Source organism: Ciconia boyciana, chromosome 7 (assembly GCF_034638445.1).
Source record: "Ciconia boyciana chromosome 7, ASM3463844v1, whole genome shotgun sequence".
Taxonomy (NCBI): Eukaryota; Metazoa; Chordata; class Aves; order Ciconiiformes; family Ciconiidae; genus Ciconia; species Ciconia boyciana.
Genome location: NC_132940.1, coordinates 40,487,957 through 40,508,508, shown reverse-complemented (window position 1 = coordinate 40,508,508; position 20,552 = coordinate 40,487,957). Strand labels below are relative to the sequence as shown.

At 44.4% G+C, this 20,552-nt stretch overlaps 1 protein-coding gene across 1 annotated transcript in view; it reads right to left on the bottom strand.

Annotated features, from left to right (window-relative positions):
• Positions 1 to 3,921: 3,921 nt before the first annotated feature.
• The window catches only part of NEU2 (neuraminidase 2), a 33,451-nt gene continuing 16,820 nt past the window's right edge, over positions 3,922 to 20,552 (bottom strand). Inside the window, exons 2-3 of the mRNA XM_072867658.1 lie at positions 6,582 to 6,786; positions 3,922 to 4,860 (exon numbers count right to left, since the gene is read on the bottom strand). Coding sequence (XP_072723759.1) covers positions 3,922 to 4,860; positions 6,582 to 6,786 — 1,144 coding nt within the window. The remainder of the gene's footprint in view (positions 4,861 to 6,581; positions 6,787 to 20,552) is intronic.

Genomic DNA, 20,552 nt, shown 5'->3' with positions numbered 1-20,552 from the left:
CCAGCATAGGACCCTGCTAAATGGGCAGAACTGCAATGTGCAGGGCTTCCTGTCCACGCTGAGCAAGCACTGTCTACAGACCAACATTAGCTCAGCTGGACCTGCCCTTCAGCTTCACCCAGATCCACAGAGGAGCCAAACTCCCATGGATTCAGGTGCCTAAAGGGAGTCAGATGCTGAATGCCATGAAGTGGCTCTGCATGGACAGTAGCTACAGCTTACTCTTGTAAGCTACAGAGTAGTTACAAACCCTGTTCTCCCTACTGAGAAGAGTGTCTGCATGTGGCAAAGGGACTGTGCATCTCCTTTGGCAGTCCTGCCTGGCCACGATGTGCTGCTAGTCTCACCTGTACCAGCTCCTTGGGATGCGCGATGCTTACAGTAGTTTCTCTGGAGCATAGCTGCAGCAGGAAGCAGAACAGCTCTGAATGTTAAACCACTGCTTGACCTCACAGTGCTCTCCATGCAATGGACCTGTATGTCGATGCAGAGTAGACAGAGCTGCTGCACAACATGAGTTTTGCTGGAATGCAACTGTGTTTGGAGAGCTTCTCCTGGTCTACTGCAAGTTAACACAAAGTAACAGAGAGGTACAAGCCCTGGTCAGACAACTGAGACTGATTAGCTGGATACTTAACTCCTATCCATCCTGCCACCAACTTCGGTTTTTAGCAAGCTGCTACTATTTCCTTCAAATGCATGAAACCCCTGTCCAGCCACACACAACTCCTTGACTTGGAGACATAAAGAAGGGGATGGGATCCAAACACATGTGATGACTGTGGCAATAAGATGTGCAGGATGGGTTCTGTGCATACTTCTTGGTCCCAAAAGAATGCACAGTACAGCTCCAGCTGCTCAAAGGGTGAATCCCAATCCCCTAACATAAACACTTCTATGATCCCTAATGGCTCATTCGCAACACTGCCTGAAGAGGAAATGGCGTCTGTTTTACTCCTCATGGCTCTGGCATGTGAACTCCGCAGCGCTGGAGAAAGATCAGTCCCTGCGTGGTCAGCACACAAGTGTGTGCATATCCTGAACTACCTGATTCCCAAAGGACAGCGGTAACTTCTTCTGTCCCACACAGAGACAAGAGGCTGCTCTGCAGCAGATACTTACACCATTCATTTTCTTTCCATCTGTGCCTGTGTTGGAGAAGGCTGGTGAGTAGATCTGAGGAAGAAGAGATTAGAGAAGTTATCTAGAGGGGAGCTAGAGTGTTTGCCATAGAGGGGGAGTGCACTGATCAGCCTGCACCAGTTACATGCCAGCTGATACAGTGATACTACAAATATAGCCAACACAGCCCTAAGGTTTCCACAAGGAATAGGATACACTTCAAATAGTCTACACTGTCATTCCACAGTCGGGACAAAGAGCTACCGTGTAAGAGCTACCCTCGTAAAACAAAAGAATAATGGGTACATCTGTCAGACAAATCCAACCCAGACTCAACAGAAGCTTTTAGATAACTGCAGCAGCAGCAGCATTTCATTTACACTTACTTGAGAGAATGAGGCCACAGACAGAGAACTGGGACACATTTTGATGCTGGATAATAAAAAATTGCAGCTCTGGCAGTCTACAGGCAAAGCAGACATTATTTTTCCCCACATTAGGGTATTATTCCAAGCTGTCTCAGACATTGCAATAAACACTTTATCTAATCTGGGTTTGCTACAGATGTCCAGGTAGTATTGTACCAGCTGGCTGTGAACTCACCAGCCTGTCCAGGACCAGTAGATAAATACTGTCTGTAGCATCATTCAAGATGCATATTGGTCACCCAAACTCCCCCACATATATCCAGTCTGTGCAGTGCATCAGCAAGGGCACTGCGAGGCTTGGTCAGATGAAAAGTTCTTGAATATGCTTTTTCATGTGATGAAACAAAAGTATTTCATAGTATGCCTGATGAGGGAGGTTAAGTCTGTAGGACAGCAGTTAGCTTTGCTGAAGTCTAAATATAACATTCCCTCATTAGGCATCAGTAACAGGCTATTGGCCACAAAGGTGTATTTAGACTCTGGCCTACATCTAAAGAGCACATGAGTAATACCCACAAAGTACTGGTTAGCTGAGCCACTCTGTGCTACTCCAGCCCAGCACGTTACTGACCTGCTGCTTGGGAAAGGCTTGGCAAATTACAGGCATATTTGTGAAGGCCATGAGATCTCTTCACTCCCTTGGTACCTGCAGCCTCCAGGTGCCCTGAAACAAACTTGGATAGTGAGAAAAATCAGGGCCACTTCTCCCACTGCCCCTGAAAGCTATCAGCAATAAAAGGCAATGGTGGGGACGCCGAGCAGAGACTCACAGACCTGAGCAGTGACAGTGCAAAGGATCCTATGGGACCTGCTAGCGTTCCCCAAAGGGGATGCGTTCTGAGAATGCTCTGAAAAGCAGGTATTTTTCTTCACCAATAGAGCAAACAAACATATTTTCCTTGGAGCCGTTCCACACGTGCACACACACAGAATACAGCACACAGCAAACAAGCACTGACTGGTTCATAAAGCAGAATTTTGTCCAGAGGCGTGGGTAAAGCTTTCCTAGCTCCATCTGCTCTGACATGTCTCCCTTGGTACCCATTCATTTCTGGTCACTCCCCTTGCCTACTCACAGCATAATGGCTCCTTTCAAATCACACCATAGCCTCAGAATAGTCTCTCTCTCACCAAAACTGGGGCTATTTCCTTCAGAAACCTGCTGATAATCTGTCTACATTGGAAAGCCTTCCAGCTGGAGCACTCTCATGCTGCTCTGGGCTTGGTCAGGTCCCCTTCCTCTGACACCTGTGCCTTTGCAATTTGCTGGACATGGGGCAATGGTATTTATTTGACATACTGCCTCATATGCCAGTAATACTCTGTAATAATAACAGCCATGCTTGCAAGACACAGGGTTGTCAGCGATAAGAGCAGTTGCTCTATGGATCATGGCTTAGCACTTGTGTTAGAAAGACCAGCAAGTATTTCCCCTCCTGACTATAAATTGGGAGCTCCCTCTGCAGACCTGTCCTGATCCTGCAGTTCTGATACAGGCAAAATGCCGTTTCCGCCACTTGCCCTGTCCTCAAACACGGGGGGTCCTGATGTCCTACATGGGTCCTGCTGTCACTGCCCAGGGAGGGGGAACAGCTGGAGCACATGAGGCTGTGGTTTTCTTACACGTGAGAAACTGCAGCTTCTTAGTGCAGTGTAAGCAAAAGGGCAAATAAGCAAGAACATACAGCACAGGAAGTAAGGAGAAGGCTAAGTTAGATAGAAGTCCCTGGAGGGCCTGGGAACTCAGCAAGGCAATCCCAAATCCGCAGAAGTGTGCAGGGAATATCCCAAGAGCATGGCATCCCACGGACTCGCTGAAATGCGAAGACAGCAAGCCCTGAAAGCTAGAGTTGCCAGCAAGTGCTACACTGACTGCAAGAAGCAGCACACCTAACCAGAGCCAAAGCAGTTTTCTGAAGAAGATAACTGCAGATATGGGGCAGTAAGTCCAGTGTCCTCTCTAGCACTTTCTCCATAACTTACCAAATACAGCTCAGCATAAAATTGCTGCCCTCTGTTCCCCCACAGTCCCTGCACTGTCAGCATGCACGTCCCTAATCAAGTCTATCAGAGGCCTCAAGGCAAGAGGCCCTATATAAAAGTCATGCTTGTTTTGAGCATGTGACATTTAAGATGGCAGCCAAAGGAAAAGGTGAGAAGGGAGAACAGGCAACAGAAAACAAAACCAATCACATGTTCAGTTTTAGTATGTTTAATAGACTTCGTAATCTACAGATGCCACAAGCCAACACCAAACTGAGGGTGCAGGAGTACAAAAACAACCCCTTTTGCTGAAAGATGAGAAGTGACAGTGAAAAGAAGTATCAGCAAAGGTGGTTTTCAGAGGGTTGCTAATGGAAAGGCTCAAGCCTCAGCACTCTGATGGAAAGGCTTGCTTCAAAGTGAACATTACAAAGATTATCTCTTCACATTGTTGGTGGGTCCCATATTCAAAGAGGCAGGAGAACAAGGGTGAGCCATCTGGCCCAAACCCCATGTACTGCAGATCCGAATAAGCACACAGGCCCTTGAAGAGGATGCTTGGTTTTGTCCAGTGTGCAGGATTTAAAGGGCTTTTGTTTAGGTAAATTCCTAAATCTCTTCGACCCTTTGGGTCTGTAGGATGAGCGTAGAGCAACCAACTATCTTGGCATCTGGCATCAGGGGGAGGCGGAAAGGCAGTAACACTTCCATGACATCCAGAGGGAGGTTCTACTAGCATTTCAACCCTCTGGCCTCCCTCAAAGTCCACCCCATGATTGTAGCTGACAGCCTGGATTCTGGCTCCCCTGCTGCTCCTTGCATTGCAGTAGAGGACCTTCCTGCCACAGGTGTGCACCTCCGCTACCTGGCACTCCACCGCACTCTCCTCACCCACAAAGTTCCCCATCTCCCACGTTGTCCCATGGTCAGAGCTGATGAAGCAGAAGGCATGAGGGGTGGGGTGTTGCTTAGGGTCCAAGATACGATAGGCATAGGCAGGAATCACAAGGCTCCGGGCCTCATTGAGCAATTGTAATCCATGACCTGGCCCCACTGCAAAAGTGGCCCAGTTCTTGTACTCAGTGCTAATGGTACCATTGGTGACATCCTGGACAGTGCTCCAGGTGCGTCCTTGGTCCATGCTAGTCACGTAGCAGAGACGTACCAGGTTGATCTTTGTCCTGAGCTGATGCTGCTCAGAGATCTTTCCTGGGACGGCTATGAAGAACAGGATCAGTTTCCCTGAGACCTCATCGTAAACAGGACAGGGGTTCATAGATCGGTGGTCTTTCAGCTGCGCACTGACAATGGTCTCCATGCTATTCCACTGCCAGGGCCCGTGTGAAGGGAGACAAGAATGAAACACACCATTACACATAGATCCATCTTACAGCGTAAGGATGCCTGGATAAAAGTTACAGAAGAGCACGAGAAGAACAGAAGCGAAGCAAGTTAGTGGATAGAGCAAGAAATGGGAAGACAATATACTGGCATTGCCAAACCTAAGTGAAAATTATTTGGATGACACAATGCACATGCACTTCACCAAACAGGTGGGTTATGTCCTTTTTAATTACTACTCACCGAGGAGCTGATAGCTCTATCTCAATGCAGCTAGTGTCTGATGACACTGTTTAAAAAACTACTGAATCTTCAGAAATTCTTACATACATATATATGTCACACAGACACGCCCAGTAGTCAAAGTGTGCTGGTACAGACACTGTGCTGTGCAAGTGTTTCTTAGGAAGTCAGCTAGATAACTGAGCCCTTTTCAAGTATCCTGGATACTGACAAATTCCTTTCCATTCAGACTCCTGTTCCTCCATTTTAATCCGCATGTAAATGGGCATCCCAGCCTACACTGAGGCACCTTGCTAGAGCTGATTGCATCACTTTACACACTCTGGTGTGGAAATTTGGACCCTGAGTTGTCCAACGCAGAAAACAGGTCGCAGAGCAGGTATAACTACCCTCCAAGCCCGGTCTTTCCTTAAATGAATAACACAATCGCATTTCTAACACTAACACTACAATTAGAAAATTATTCCTACATAGTGTTATTGGCTTGGTAAAAGCAGCACTATTTTCCAGTAAGATTATACTAATTAGCTTTTCTACCCTGACTTGCTGATTACCCTTTTTGGTCATGTCTTATCTTTGTCTATTCAACCAGTATTAACTTTTTTGGAATATTTAATATTTCCATTTTAAGAAACTCTAGCATGTGAACACAAATTACTAACTTTATGACCAACTGAGCCCTACTTAACTGAATTACAGGGGGTTACACAAGATCTTACCTGAACGGTATGACACTGCAGGTGCGCTCAGAGGCTGGTTCTGCGAGGCAGACTCCAGCTTTTAAGAGTCTATAATCTAAGACAACCAGTCACCAATGAAGGATTGGAATAGAAAAATATAATGACTTTTGTTTTTCCAAGACATTAATGCATTTGCAAATGCAAAAAATGATTATAAATAGAGTATCCACCACCCCCAGTCACCCAGCAAGATAACTGTTAATAATAACTGGTAGATTAATAAGGTAGCCAATTCACTGGCACAGACAAACCAGACGACACTCTTTTGCGTGGGGAGACTAGCTGTTCTCAATTGTTTTTTAAACCAGAAATTCGTCCTAAGAAGATGAATTAAAAAAAAATAGTCAGTGATTACTAATTCACTCCTCCCCATCCCTGTGGCACTCCCCATTTCTGCCTCTCTTCCACATCTTTGCTGTCACAAAGGACTTTTGTCCTATCTCTCTATCTGCTTCCCCAGCTCTGCTATGATGGGTCAAAACCATCCCCAGAAAATCTGCTGCACCTGCCTGCTTTAGTCCCTCTGACAGCTGCCAATCATGGGGTTGAATCCCAGCAGTTATAACAACACATGCATTACTTATAAGCAGATTTGTCTCCTATAACTGGGGAGAAGGAGAAGCTGCCCTCTCCCTACAGCGAGAGGGCAAACACATTCAACTCATTTGGGGACAGGGGAGCAGTACAGGTGGGCACTCTCCCCATTTTCTCCCCACACTGGTACCTGAACATGGTGTGCGGCTGGGTCATACATGCCTCTGCGCATCGCTATTAGCTTGGCATGTTCATCTACCACATCCTCTCGTTCCTCAGCAAATGCCAGGATGATGCTGAAACGTGGCAGGTAGAGCAGGGCTGGAATTCGATAGCTCCAGGTACCGTTCCGGAATAACGTCTCTTGCTTCAAGACAGGAAACGAAGCCATCGTGCTAGGGGGAAGAAGACAAAATGAAATGCATTTTGACCCACCCTTAGCCCTGCAAAATGTGATGGGGCAGATTCCACTGCTTTTTGCCCTCCCTGCTCAGTGGAACCTGTCCTGCATTGAAACATGATTTCTGCTACTTTCAGCTTTGTCTTTTTCTTGTGCTTTTCCAAAGAGAACCCATGTGTTGCATACTAGCTGGCAACACAGACCAGACTTACCCCAGGAACAGCCTGGTTGATCTTACTGGAGTGATGTAAGGTAAGTAAACTGAATACAGTTAATGAAAAAGCTGTCTGTGGTTTGTTTTTTCTTTTTAATTAAGTTCACAGGCTGGGATTTTTGTCGGTTTGCTTTGTAATTCAGAAGATAATAAAACATTATAGTATTTTCCCTCAGAAGACCATTACTGTCTTTGTTGATGGTATTTCCAAAACCCCGCACAGAACTTCTGCTTTGCCAAATATGAGCTTAAAATCCCATATAAACGACACACTGAGGCAATCCCTGACCCCAGCTGTGCCCCTATTTAAGAATGATATGCCCTGAGCATGAAAAAAGAAAGAGAACATGCCTCCCCCAGTAAGATTAAAGAACGGTCTGAATGGTGTCCCACCACATCAGGTGGGACTTCTGGCCAGGCAAAAATCTTGTCACCTGTACAGTGACTTAAAAGCAACATTAGGAAGGCAAACATGAGGGGGCATTTAGGGAAGCTGCCTCTCTGTAACTAGTCTGTGCTATGTGTCCACATTGTCTCTCTTCTTCTCCTTAGACCCTCTCTGCCCTCTTGCACCAAGCCTCTCCCGTGAACTCATTTACCCTGGAAAAACCCACTGGCTATGGGGAATTATGTCAGAGGAGGGAGAAAGAAAAAGGATATCTGACATGATGCACCAGAAACTGAAGGCCTAAATATCCCCTGCTTGGGGGGGTGGGGGGGTGGGGGGTGGGGGGTTGGTGTTAAAAAAAAATAAAAAATCAAGCCTTAGATCTCTGACGCATTGAGTGGGTAGGATGGCAGGAGAAGATGACAATACACTATGAGTAAGAAATTCAAATGCCTCCTACCTCAGCTGAGGCAAGACTTGCCTTGTTGAGGATTCTCCTATTTACCTAAATCTTGGAAAGCGCTAGGGTGGCTATTGGCCACGTATCAGATCCTTATGTTTTTGAAGGCTGTCTTGATAATTCAGGACCAGATGGAGGCAAACTGAAGATTGCTTATACAGCTGCAGAGTGCATGTACCTACCTGGAGAATAGTTTCCACTCTTCCATATCACAAGAGAAAAGATTATATTAGCCAGCATAACTAACATAGATTTGGTTAACAATTTTATTTTTTTTTTCCCCACACAGTGCTGATTACTGAATTAGGGCAGCACAGATAAGCTAAGTTCATCCTCCTCAGATAGGACCATCACATTATGCTCTATCCAGATCCATAGCTAGGTAGTGATTATTCAAATATTCCTTGCTTCCACCTTCCAGATGCTAAAAATCAGTGAGATTTTTGAACTCCCAGCACTAATCAAAAGGGTCTGAACTGCACTGTTTTAGCTAAAGCCAGCTGTACAGACCCCAGCACGCTACAGCCCCATTGCCACTCAGATGCAAAGCCACTGGAGACAGAAGTCTATCTCCAAAGGGTAGCTGCTTGCTCCTCACTGTCACTGACAATACGGCAGTCTGAGAAAAGGCAGCAGCACTGCTACTATACAGAAATGTTACCACAATTTGATTGCAGCTATCCATGCAACAACATGAAGAAAATAGGAACACCTTTCTAGAACAAATAACTGTGCTGTTCACTACTTACCAGCATGGATCTGGCTATTTATATAGACCACAGTCGTGGCTGTGTTCTCATGGCTCCTGAAACAGAAGCTCACTAGAGTGCTTCCAGGCTATTTAAAGGGAGATTATTTAAAGGGAGATTAGTCAGCCTGTCTAGTGCAGCACAGGTTCCCTAGCATTCCTGCTCATGATGCCATTCTGATATTGCAATCCTGCTTCAGGGCAGGGCACGAAGGAGGGAAAAAAAAAAAACAAAAAAGAAAAAAGAAAAAAGAGAGAGAGAGAGAAAGATCTGGGCTACCCCACAAAGCCCCCAGTGCAAAGTCAAAAGAACAGTGCCATGGGAGGCTGTGCTGCAGCCTGCTGTACCCAAGTCCCTCCCGTATGAGCCTGTCATCCGCAGACATCTCTACCCATGCTCTTGGCCCTGCCACGAGATGCTCAGTGTGGGTGTCACAACACTCTTCCTCTTATTGCCACATGGGGACTGAGGGAAGTGGGACATTAAAAGGATGGGAATAGCTGCCATAGAAACAAGCCTGAGGTTCCTGGACACAGCACCCGCAACTATAATCGAGGAAAATACTAGAACCAAGTGACTCTCCCATCTATTCAGAGACTAAACAGGGATATGTGTGAGTGTGTGTGTATACAGATACATACATTTGTATATATACTCCCTACACACAGTGTGGGTATTATGTCTGTATGCATATATATACACACTATATTATCCATCTACAGAGAAACTCTTCCATCCTTTTTTAAACACACTTAAACTCAGTATTCAGCTTCTTCTACCTTCCCCCTCGTGGATCCTCAAGCAGAGATTGAGTCACAACAGTTTGAGTTTCATACAGAATCATAAAGGCAGAGTCTTTAAATAAGCTTAAAGTTCTTAATACATTAAAAAAAAAAAAAATAGTGCTGCTTTAGTTACTTCTCCAGCCAGTTGAAAGGAATTGATTTTTCTCTTGACCTCTACCCATTTGCAAAGGCAAAAACACTAGCTACACCCTCCTGAATAAAAGAGAAGTAAAATTAGCAAATCATTCACAGGACAGCAAATCATCAACAGGACAGCCACATGAAGAGTGTTCAAAAGCTCATACTTTAGCACTGCAGGAATGCAAATCATACACGCCAGTCCCTCCGAGATTAAATTGCCAAGGGATGCATGCATCCATGATGCTACTTTGTTCCTAAACCCTACTGAAATAGCACTGGCTGGCCTGCAAGGAAGAAGAAGGTGGTAGTGTTGCAGCCAGCACGATGTAAGGACATTGGTAAGATGAAATTTGTAGACCATGGCAATATCTTTTGAAAGAGCAAGAGCTATCACTAGAAAAAAAAGACAAACAACTGGGAACACAAAGGCCTGAAATACAAGCAGGCGACTGGAGAGCTGTACGCAAACCAGCAACAATTGCTCAGACCTGTATCAACTCAGTCACCTTCGAGAGAAAAGTTAGCTGTAGTTTTGTGAGGTAAAGGGGTGAGAAAGGGAAAGCGGAGCTGATACAGTAATTTTTTCATAGGAGAAAAAGAGGTAGCTGGTAACCTCTTTCCGGATGACAGAGATGCTAGTGAGGAGAACGGAAATTTATCATGTAGCCATTAAGCCAGTATTCCTCTCTGTGTTTTGGTATTTAGTGGAGTTTTGAATTTATTTCCCAGGCTTATCCTTGAGAAGTGTCCTGTTCAGGAGACTGACGTTTACCTGCAATTCCTCTCCAAGGCACCAGGGAAGATGCTGCACTGAGATCCAGTGCATCACCTCCAGACTGAACTGGCCGACAGGGAGAAAGACGGACACAGTGAAAACACATAAAAGAAGGGGGGAGTTAAATTGGAGGAAACCATTACTCATAGTTTGCAAGTTATACAGCTGTAATGATTTCCAAAGCAGAGACTGTTTCCAGCACACCAGAAGAGTCAAAAGAAATAACAGCTGTCAACAAATGAATCTATGATGGATCTGATGCCTGGAAGGAGCCCAAGTTGCAGTAAGAGATAGGTGCTGGTAGACACCAGGAGAGGGTATTTGTTCCTTGCACTTCTGTCCTTCAAGGCAGCTCCCATGGACTTGTCTGTAGAGCAGGATCAGCCCTTGCATGTTTATTTGCTTTAACCCTCTCCAAGAAAAGTGACTAAAAAGGATAACATTTCCACTGGCCTCAGCTTCTGTAAAAAACCTGTCCTTAACATGTTCAGATCCAAGCTGAAATGACAGTGTGTCTTTAAAAACACACCAGCAGAAATGAGGTAATATGTTGAACTCTATCCCTTGGTCCCTGTCAGAGTGCTCTGTGCAGGAGGCAGCTTGTTCTTGAAGGAATTCAGATAGATCCCAAACAAACTCACTCATTCAGGGAGGTTTTGGGTGGAAAATACAAACAAAAACCCCGAAAGCGCCATGTGTAAAACCCAACTAAAATTCTGCTTTTCAAGGCAAGCACAAGAATCCATGTCTGGTCGTTCTCTACTCAACATCAGACCTGGACTTACAGTGTTTTCCAAACTTATAAAAGTCAACTAAGCACTATGCTGAAATACATTTCTTGTTTCACTTAAAGAAAAGAAGACATTTCCATTGGGATATTGCATAGCAGGGTCCAGGAGTAGCCACATTCCAGTTGTATAGGGCTAAGAAATAGGAGACCCAGTTTGCTTCTAGAATACTTGCTACACAGCATATTCCTGTGTGCAAGCCTTTCCTCCTAGCTAAACAGCATGACTGTGCCTATTTCTGCCAATGTCCAGCATCAGAGTGCTCCATCTCCAGCCTTCTTATGCCCCTAGACCAGATCCTACACTAAATCTAGGCTGTGGGATTTCTTAACAAGCCAGACAGCACACATTTATTTAGTCCAATAAATCACCCTCAATGTAAAGTCAGAAAGGAGAGTTATCAGCAAGACTTGTCAAACAATAAACTTCAAGCAAACTAAAACATTCAGAATTCAAAACTGAAAAGGCACAAAATTGGAATTACTTTAATCCAGCAGCCAATTGGATTAAACTTTTTAACCACACTAGAAACATAAAGTTTTTCTTGTGGTAAAAACTTCATACCACACTTAGAAGGGGATTTTCAGCCTTCCCAGTACATGCTTTTCTAAACAATCAATCAAGTTCTGCTTTTAAAATGTTGTGGCTCAGCCTGGCAGTAGCTCCTGTGCCTTAAAGTGCAGGTTTTCACAGCACTAGAGAGGAATTAAATGAAGCAGCAGTATATTTTCTTAGCATATGTTTGGTGGAGGAATATAAAAACTGCACTCCTACTTGAACATACAAAATGTTGTATTTACCTTTTTAGTTCCTAGCAATGTCCACTGTTAAGAAAAAGTTGGGGTTTTTTTTTTTAAGAAAAGGAAAAAAAAAAGAAATACCTCTTTCACTCTGTGTCTCCTGGAAGTCACGTCAAAGGGGAAAAAAAAAAAAACAACAAAACCAAAAGGCACTCCTATTGGATTAGATAAAAGGGAAGCTCGCCACAACCTCCAACCTGCAAAATTATTTATATTGGCAGCAATGTCAGCTGTCTCAGATCCCCAAGAAAAGCTAGCAGCTAGCATGTATACACAAGCTGACACTTAAATAGCAAACCTGTTTTGCATATAAGGGGAGGTTCCATGTGAGCTGGACAAGTGCTAGGGAAAGACTTTTAAATTATCATAGTAATTAAACAGCATATTTCTACCTGCATGAACTGACAGCACTGTGGAACAGCTGTTGTTGCTAATGGTTATACAGTTCAGTATGCTGTCTTATTCCTTGGTCCTCCTGTCCCCCTGTCCTGAGGAGGGGAAAGTTCCCCTGGTCCCAGCATGCAGACTCTGAGAACTTCCTCTCAGAGTGCCCCTGAGCCCTGGCAAAGCTTGCCAAAAGAACCCAGAAAATGGTTATAACCAGCAGGTGACAGTGCAGGTGACATATTCCTCTCCTGGCTCCACCCACCTCCCATCCATCAGCATGCTGTTTCTGGATGAAGAAATGGGTTAACACAGGAGCCCCCAGGCAACGGTACAGGAATGACATGCTGGTGCATGCAGATGCAGCTCACAGCAGCCTCTGTGGAGGTGTTACCAGGGCCAAACCATCCCAGCAGCTGCAGTCAATGAGCTAATGGGGAGAGTCAGGCAGAGGAATGGAGGGAGAGACCCAATGAGCCTAGGGTCCCAGATGAGGAAGAAGAGGACGACATCACCCCTTCTCCTAGCTGTGCCCTGGCTGGCTTAGAGGCAGCACCTGCAGCTGCTGAGAGCACCCAAGCAAATGATTTCACGACTACCTTGTGCTACTGATCTAATATTGTGCTGCTGCTGTCAGAGATGACCCTTCCTATCCCATTCCTTGCTGTTTCTTTTGCTTTCCCTCTTCTCTACTGTGTTTCCATTGCTGACATTAATGTTTCTTGTCTTTCAAGTGATCTGAAAAAATTAAAATAACAATCCTGCAAACAGATCTTGCTAGTAATGAAAAAGGAGGAAGAAAAGTCTCCTCATTTGACGGCAGTTGTGGTTGATCTGTGCAAGCCAAACAGGGAGTTGCAAAAGTGTGGATTTACAACCAATCAACCAACCAACTGAATTAATGTAATGCTTCTGTATTACTATTTTTCCTCTCTCTTGAGCAACCCTGTATCCCTTCTTGTGCCAGCACTGATGCTCTTCTTACCTTGGCAAGCCATCAGAGGATGTCAGTCTGGCAGAAAACTAATCCAGGGAAAAAAAAAAGTGAACAGTTTTCTGCTAGGTCACTGCCTGGACTGCGCCAGCAGAAGTCAGACAAGCAGTAGGATCTGCAGTAGGAGAGGGAGTAGGAGCATGAAGCTGGTGGCAGGAGGAGCAGACTCACCTCTCTGACTGGCAGGTAGCCATTAGATCAAATTAGCTGTACGCTAAAACCACACCCCATGTTTACGAACCTTGCCTAACTGGGCAAGTAAAGTATTGCCTTAACTGAGACACACAAGAGAAGCCTGAGGGCATTTGTATCTCGCTGCTTTACGTGGAATCACACAATAGTCAATGTGAGGAAAAGTCCCTCCAGAGACAGTGGCATTGATATCCACCAGATAATAACTTTTAACAGTGACTCCTGGAGAAAATCCAGAGTCAAGTAAAAGAGAAGCAATTAAGGAAGGAAGAGAGACACTGAAGAGGCTGCTAAGGCTCAGTCTGCCAGAAAGCCAGATGTAAACGATTGCTTTGTGGATTTCTTCACCTTTTTTCTGCTCCCTGGTTAACAGCAGTGTTACTCAGGTGGTGTTCGGAGTCACACACTTCGCTTCTGCAGCCAGACAACCCATAAATGCTCGTTTGTTTAGTAGAAATCACCTTGCCCAGCTGCAGCTTAAAACTGGTTGTCCATCTCTTCTTAGAGTGTGAAGTCCCAAATGTGGCATGCTGTGGTGGCAATGGTTCCCTGCTCTACGTTGGCAGCACGCACATGGCAGAGTGGCTGTGCCTCTGGCCACCCCCCATCTCCCTTTATCATCCCTTCCTCCCCAGGCAAGGCCCCCACCTTCCTCCGCAGCCAGCTGCGGTGCCCTGCCTTCGGCCCACTCCCCAGGGCAGGTATCAGACATGGCTGTACAGAAGCTAACAGCCTAGAACGACTAAAACTACTCCCAGAATGAAGAATGCACTGCCTAGTCCTGTCGTGAGGTTAACCCGGGTGTACCCCAGTGCCTGTGCAGGACAACCACACAGTCAAAACACGGGCACCGTGCGGTGCTTTCCCTGCACGGCCACTGCCGAGCACTGCCAGCATCCAGGCCTCCAGCACTGCTCTTCAGGCACTAGCCCATACCACAGTCCTCTATCTGCAAAAAAGCCTCCTTCCTGATAAAAGAAAAAGTGCTTTTTCCAAACAACATGTTGTGTGCTGCAACTATTTTACAAAACCATTCCTTGCTAACTATAAAAAATGGATGTCTCGGTGTAGACGTGCTAGGTTTGATCCCCCCTCTTTCCTTTTGGTGTAAATCAAAATCAGTGTCAGCAGTGAAGTTCAAAATGGGTGTAGATCTGAGACGAATCAAGCTCTTCACTTCTATTGTTCCACGCTTACTTCATTGCCCTTATATCTGATTGTTGTAATGAAAACGTTTTTAAAAAGGTTAAAAAATGCAAATGGGGTGTGTGGGTGCATTAATAAGAGGATATAAAAATAATGCAGAAGATAATATAACGACAGAATACTGAACAATGGAGCATTTGCATTTGGAGGACCATGTTCGATTTCGGGTGCCACCTCTTAGGAAAGATATAGCAATAGCTGCAAATGAAGGCTAAGGAAAAGAATTCAGAAGCTAATGTTCGTGAAAAGAAATCAGTAGGAAAACAAGAGAGGTTACATTTAATGAGTGATACCTAGTCCATTAAAAATTATCAATGTATATTTCCCTTACAAAATGTTCAAACCTGAATCCATTGATTCTTTAAACTATTAGAAAGACAAGCCCAGCTCAGGTAATTCAGTATTTTTGCTATGCTATACAGTGTAGCAGCTGTCTCAAGCAGGTATAGCTAAAATCAAGAGGCCTTCTATGGAGTCAGGCCATGCAAGAGAGCAATTACACCATTTTGCAAATTTTCAGTTAAAACACTATGGGCTGCTCTCCAGACATTAGGGAATATGGTATCATTTACGCGGAACATAAATTCTATAGACCTGGAGTCTGACTGAAAGTCTGCTCTGTCGGGGGGGGGGGGGGGGCGGGGGGGGGGGAAACAACAAGAAAAAGCCAAAGTAATAATAATAATGAAAGTAACATGCAAATGCTAATGGCAGAGCTCTTTAGGAAACAGGGTTCACTGGACAAGGAAACATCCACCGTTTTCTTTTAATTCCAGTTCTGGTTAAGGAAATGAGCCTTCGTGCACATTTGAAATGAGCACCTCACTATCCTTATCAGCTGTAAGAGCAACAGGTATGAGGAGCAGGTACTCTTTCAGTTCGTACTGTTTCACACTCCATTGACTCCAGTTACTTTTGATTTCCAGCAGGAGGAGTAAGCAAAGAATTGTGCTGCCAGTGTTTCTTTCCCAGTAAATAATAGCCTTTTACAACTTATTTCCTCTCCTCCTGGAAAGAATGGGGCAAAATCCAAAAAATACTCCCTTGACCCAAAGGGCAACAACATCACCCCATAATGGACCTGTAAGCCTTCTGTCACTCCATGGTGAATTGTGGGTTTGTCACAGGGAAGCTTCCTTACTCTGTGAGAGACAACGTCCAATAAACAGCCTGCCTATGATACACATTACACCATTTTTCCATTTACTTTGCCCATTTGGAACAGAAAAAAATAAATATACTTTATTTTTGTAACAATACAAATGGCACAATCTATGGGAAGTAAAGGAAGAGAGGTGGTGAGATTTACATACAAAAAGAGGACTGTAGAAGCAGGATTTATTTAGCCCTCAAAATAGCAACACTGGGAAGGAGTCACTGGAGCAATTTAATGACTGGAAAATGCAATAGAACCAGAGTCCCTTGCTTCACGTACTCTGCCAGTGCTGGGACACTCAGATAAGCAAGTCTGAAGCACAAGGCTAGCTAGATTCACCCTGGAGCAACTCTTGCGACAGAGAGGAGCCCAAATTCCAGTGCATCCCTCATTCCTGTGTCCTGCTAGCTCACAGACCAGGAGTGCACAGGTCTGATAGTGACCTTGATTAATCATTACAGGATTAATTGCTGACATCCCTCTATGCCCAGGCCAGGCCCTGATATAAAGGGACACTGACACTGGCAACCATGAAGCTATGATGACCGACCTCATATTAACCAAAGCTTTACTCAATGAACATTTGTCCTTCCACAGAGTAGGCTGGGCATACAGCTGCATTTTAAAAGGAATAGGGTAATGTTGTGGCCAATTAAAATATTTTGAGATGAACAAGGCACTTGGCAAGTTCAATGAACTTCAAAAAGAAAAAAATCAATGGAAAGACTAGCATCAACTTCAGCAGGCGATATGATGCTTTTTGTAAGAGTCATTCAAACTACAGGCTTAAAAATACCAAGTGAGTTATCCAAGGATGAGGGAAAACTTCTCTGCTAAGTATAGCAGTGCATAGGTATCTACAGGAATTACAGGCTTATTTGTCTTCCTTTGAAGCATTGGGCCCTAAGCTGCCTACAGAAAAGGGACATTCAAGTAATAGCAAACAAGCCCAGTGGAGAGAACAGCAAATGTAAGCACAACCTGAATAAGAAATTGAAGTATTTCAAGGGCGAAAATTATAACAGGCATTTGGATGAACAGATACAAAAAGCCTTAAAATAAAACCAGGCTGGCTCTGCTGTATCCACCCCAGTGCCCAGGTATGTGAACACACATCAAATTAAAAAATGGCAATCTAAAAATACTCATAAACATTTAGGTCTTTTCATCTCAAATGGCTGTAAATAATGTAAAGCAAGAGCAGTTTCTCAGCCAGGGGGCCTTAAAAGCGTAAGCAAATACCATCTACTGTTTCCACTTATTTGAGTTTGCAGATTTGGACCAAAGTTTCACCCAGTTGTTAAAAATTTATACAGGAGGTTTAACAATGCCCTGTCATTAAGCCTTTGGCACAAGCAGTGCAAAGGACATTCAGGGCATGTTTGTACTAACTTATCTGGGTAAAGGGAAAGCTGTTCCTTTAAATTATGTTTGCTGTGACTCTGGAAACTGAGCAAACAAAGTCTGAGGGAAACTTCACTCTCAAGCAGAACTGACAGAAGGTACAAGGACTGAAGGACAGGGATCTTCTGTAGGACATACCTGCCTCAGGATTCACAACTGAATTGCAAATCTCTAACAACTTGGGGGAGTTTAGTCCAGACTTGTTGGACATACCTCATCCTGATGGCAAATGAGAGACTGGTTCAGCCCCAGACTGTCAGGTGAGTAAAATCCTATTCTGGGGGGATGCTGGAAGAGAAACAGTCTGGGGAAGAAACCTCAGGCCACAAACAAAGGCACAAATCCAGTCCCTGAGAAAGAACTGACTTTGCTTTACAAGCAAAGTCACACTGAAGGAGTCCTGTGCAACCCAGACAGAGCACAGCCGTGACACTGTTGAAATGCTGGCTGACGGAGAGGAGAGACACCATTGGCACCGCTTGACAGGCATGAAAACCACCACAGGGAGGAAGCCTAGTCAGAGAGGAGACCCAGCCTGCACAGAACGGGCATTAATGTGACCAGCTAAACAGCAAACATCCCCAAAATCAACCAAACTGTGTGTCTTTTTCCAGGGGCAGGAAAAGTTGTGTTTTTTCCTGGCAAATGTTTATGTGTGATCTTGCTTTAAAAAAATATATAAATAAAATAAAGACAGGAAATATGAAAAACAGCCTGTTTTCCTCCTAACGCCAGGCTGATCCTTCCCCTTAGCCGATCTTTCCTTTCACTCTCAGGAGACCAACTGCTGTGTATCCAGTGTAGCTGTGAACTGTCCCAGCAATTATGTATATTTTTAAATGCACAAAGTAAACAGGGACTCAAATTTCATAAGAACAAGCTAGCTCTTGAGATGTTAAACTATCGATGGATTCAACCATTATAGTGGAGTTGCCACTTCCAGATCTAGCTGAAAGCAGGAAATGGCACTAAAATAATGAAAAACATTTAAAACATTTCGCTGAACCTGCAAAAAGGACTAATTGGCTGAAATTCATTTTAAGAGATGGACAGAAATTTTACTCAGGTCTGATTTTCTCCAGACTCGAATTGGGACTGATAAATCCAGTCCCCCTTAAGACCAACTGTAAATCCAGGAGGGTGTATGAAACACTACAGTAATTGCGAGAAAAGAAGAGCCCAGAGACAAAGAACCCATTGTCCCCCACTGCCATAATTTGAGAGGACATTTGCAAGACAATGTAAAATGTTTTAACTATATAATTACCATTATCTGTCCCTGAGTATGTGGCCAATGCTTGGGGTTTTAACTCAAATTCTCCTTTTGGAAGTAGCTTGTTCTATGATTTCTATAGGCAGTTCTAATTTTTCCCACAATAGTGCCTGGAGGCAATATTTCATTCTTCCAAGCCGCACCCCATGTAAGCAGTCCCATTAGATCTAAAATAAGAAAAATGGACAAGACTCAGTAAAACCTAAAACAATCTAGAAACCTTGTCTCCTCCCTGCCCTCTCTTTCCTAGCCAAAATCATCTTTGAAACAGATGTCTGTGAAAAAAACAGGTCTAGCGGGTTAGTCAATCCACAAAACCTGGGCTTTGCTAGTCCAAAAGGGAGCAATTCCTGAAACAATAACCCCTTCTTAGGAGAAATTGCAGCCAGTTCAAATAAAACTTAGGAAGAGCGACAGGGACACTGTCTAGAAATCTAGACAAAATGCCTGCTTTTCACTTGGGGACAGAAATGTAGGAAATAGCAAATGAAAAATAATTAAAAAAGAAAGAATACCCAAACTGGTTCATTTTTCTTTAATTACAGTATTGTCCAGAGCTCTTTTGAACCCGTCAGGCTATCTCATGTCATGATCTTGTACTTACACTGAGTTCCCGCTCAAGTAACTTAGAAGAAAAAAGACTATGGGAGAAATATAGGAGTATTCATAAACTGTAGTATACCACTCCCAGTCTAGAGAAGGGGACCTAAGACCCAGGAAAATCCCTGATGTGCTCAAGATTGCCCAGGGAACTGCAGCAAAGCTGAGAAATGAAACCTGCTCTCACAGGGCCCGATGCAGTGCCACAGCTATGAGATTCACTACCCACATCCCAGCCTTGCTCTTTCCGTGCTTAAAAACTGGGAATGAAGAGGAGGGTAACAGAGGAGGGTTACAGGAGGGTTAGGAGGAAAGGTCTGAAAGGGAAAGGTTTACCAGTTTTCACAGCACATTGGTAAAGTGAGCTACAGAGTTATGGTTGAGGAGACCATGTCACTTGTTTGACAAAAAAATGGAGACTTACTGTGGATGCACATGCAGCCAGAGAGCACTGCAAGTTGCCTGGTTTTCTGCAGTGCAACACTGTCTAGTGCTAGGCAAGTGTGGGGGGGCTTCTGGATGTCATTGCCTAAGCCCTGAGGGCAGAAGAGACTGCTCCGCATTGGGAGCAAGCGTCCTGCAATCTTCCCTTTCTGCCAGGGTCCTCCCCTGGGGCTAAAAAGAGCCCTTCTGGAGGGGAAGGTTGCATGACTGATGCTGTTTGCTGCACAGTTTCCAGAGTTTTCTATCAAGTATTTTTCCTGAGTTACTAAAGACACGTGCAATCAGGCTATAAGAATAGTATCAGCTTATGTCAGGTTTGAAATTAGCTGAAATTAGCTTGATGCAGTTGACAAGGATAGCCTGGCACAGCAGCACTCCAAACCTGCCTGGCATTTCAAACCAGTAGAAACCAGTCTAACAGGATTCTGATGTCTTATTGACTTCTGGCTCCCTTGCAGCTATGAATTTACAAGCGGATTCACGAAACAGGCACTCCTTGGACCCTCCACCCAATAACCACTGAGGGAGGAAAAACTGAGAGGTCTGCTATTTCTTGATCAACAAAATCAGCCCTCGTCTTTCCCTGCTTCTGTATGGAAGCTTTCAAATAAAACTCCCTTTGAGTTCTTACCTCTCTGCAGTTCAAATAACCACCCATGCTCGTTTCTTCCATAACAAGTGTCTCATATGCAACCAGCAAATCTAGAAATAAAAGTGGATATCATTATATTTTTCCCCAAGAGCAGCACAGGTGTTGTCTGCTCCAGGGACACTGGGCCTGTCTGCTTACTAACGAGTCTGTCTTGAAAAGCTTCAACCAAGACATCTGCTAACCTCCTCTTCTAAGTATCCTGGCATAACTAAACCTCTCTGCTTTCAGCAAGGCATTATACCCAGGACATTATTTCTCGTACTGTGTTCCTGACTAAACCACTTCATTGCAGACTAAACTTTCTACACCTGAGTCCTTTAATTTTTTAAGTGTAAGCTTTATGTTGCAGACTCTTT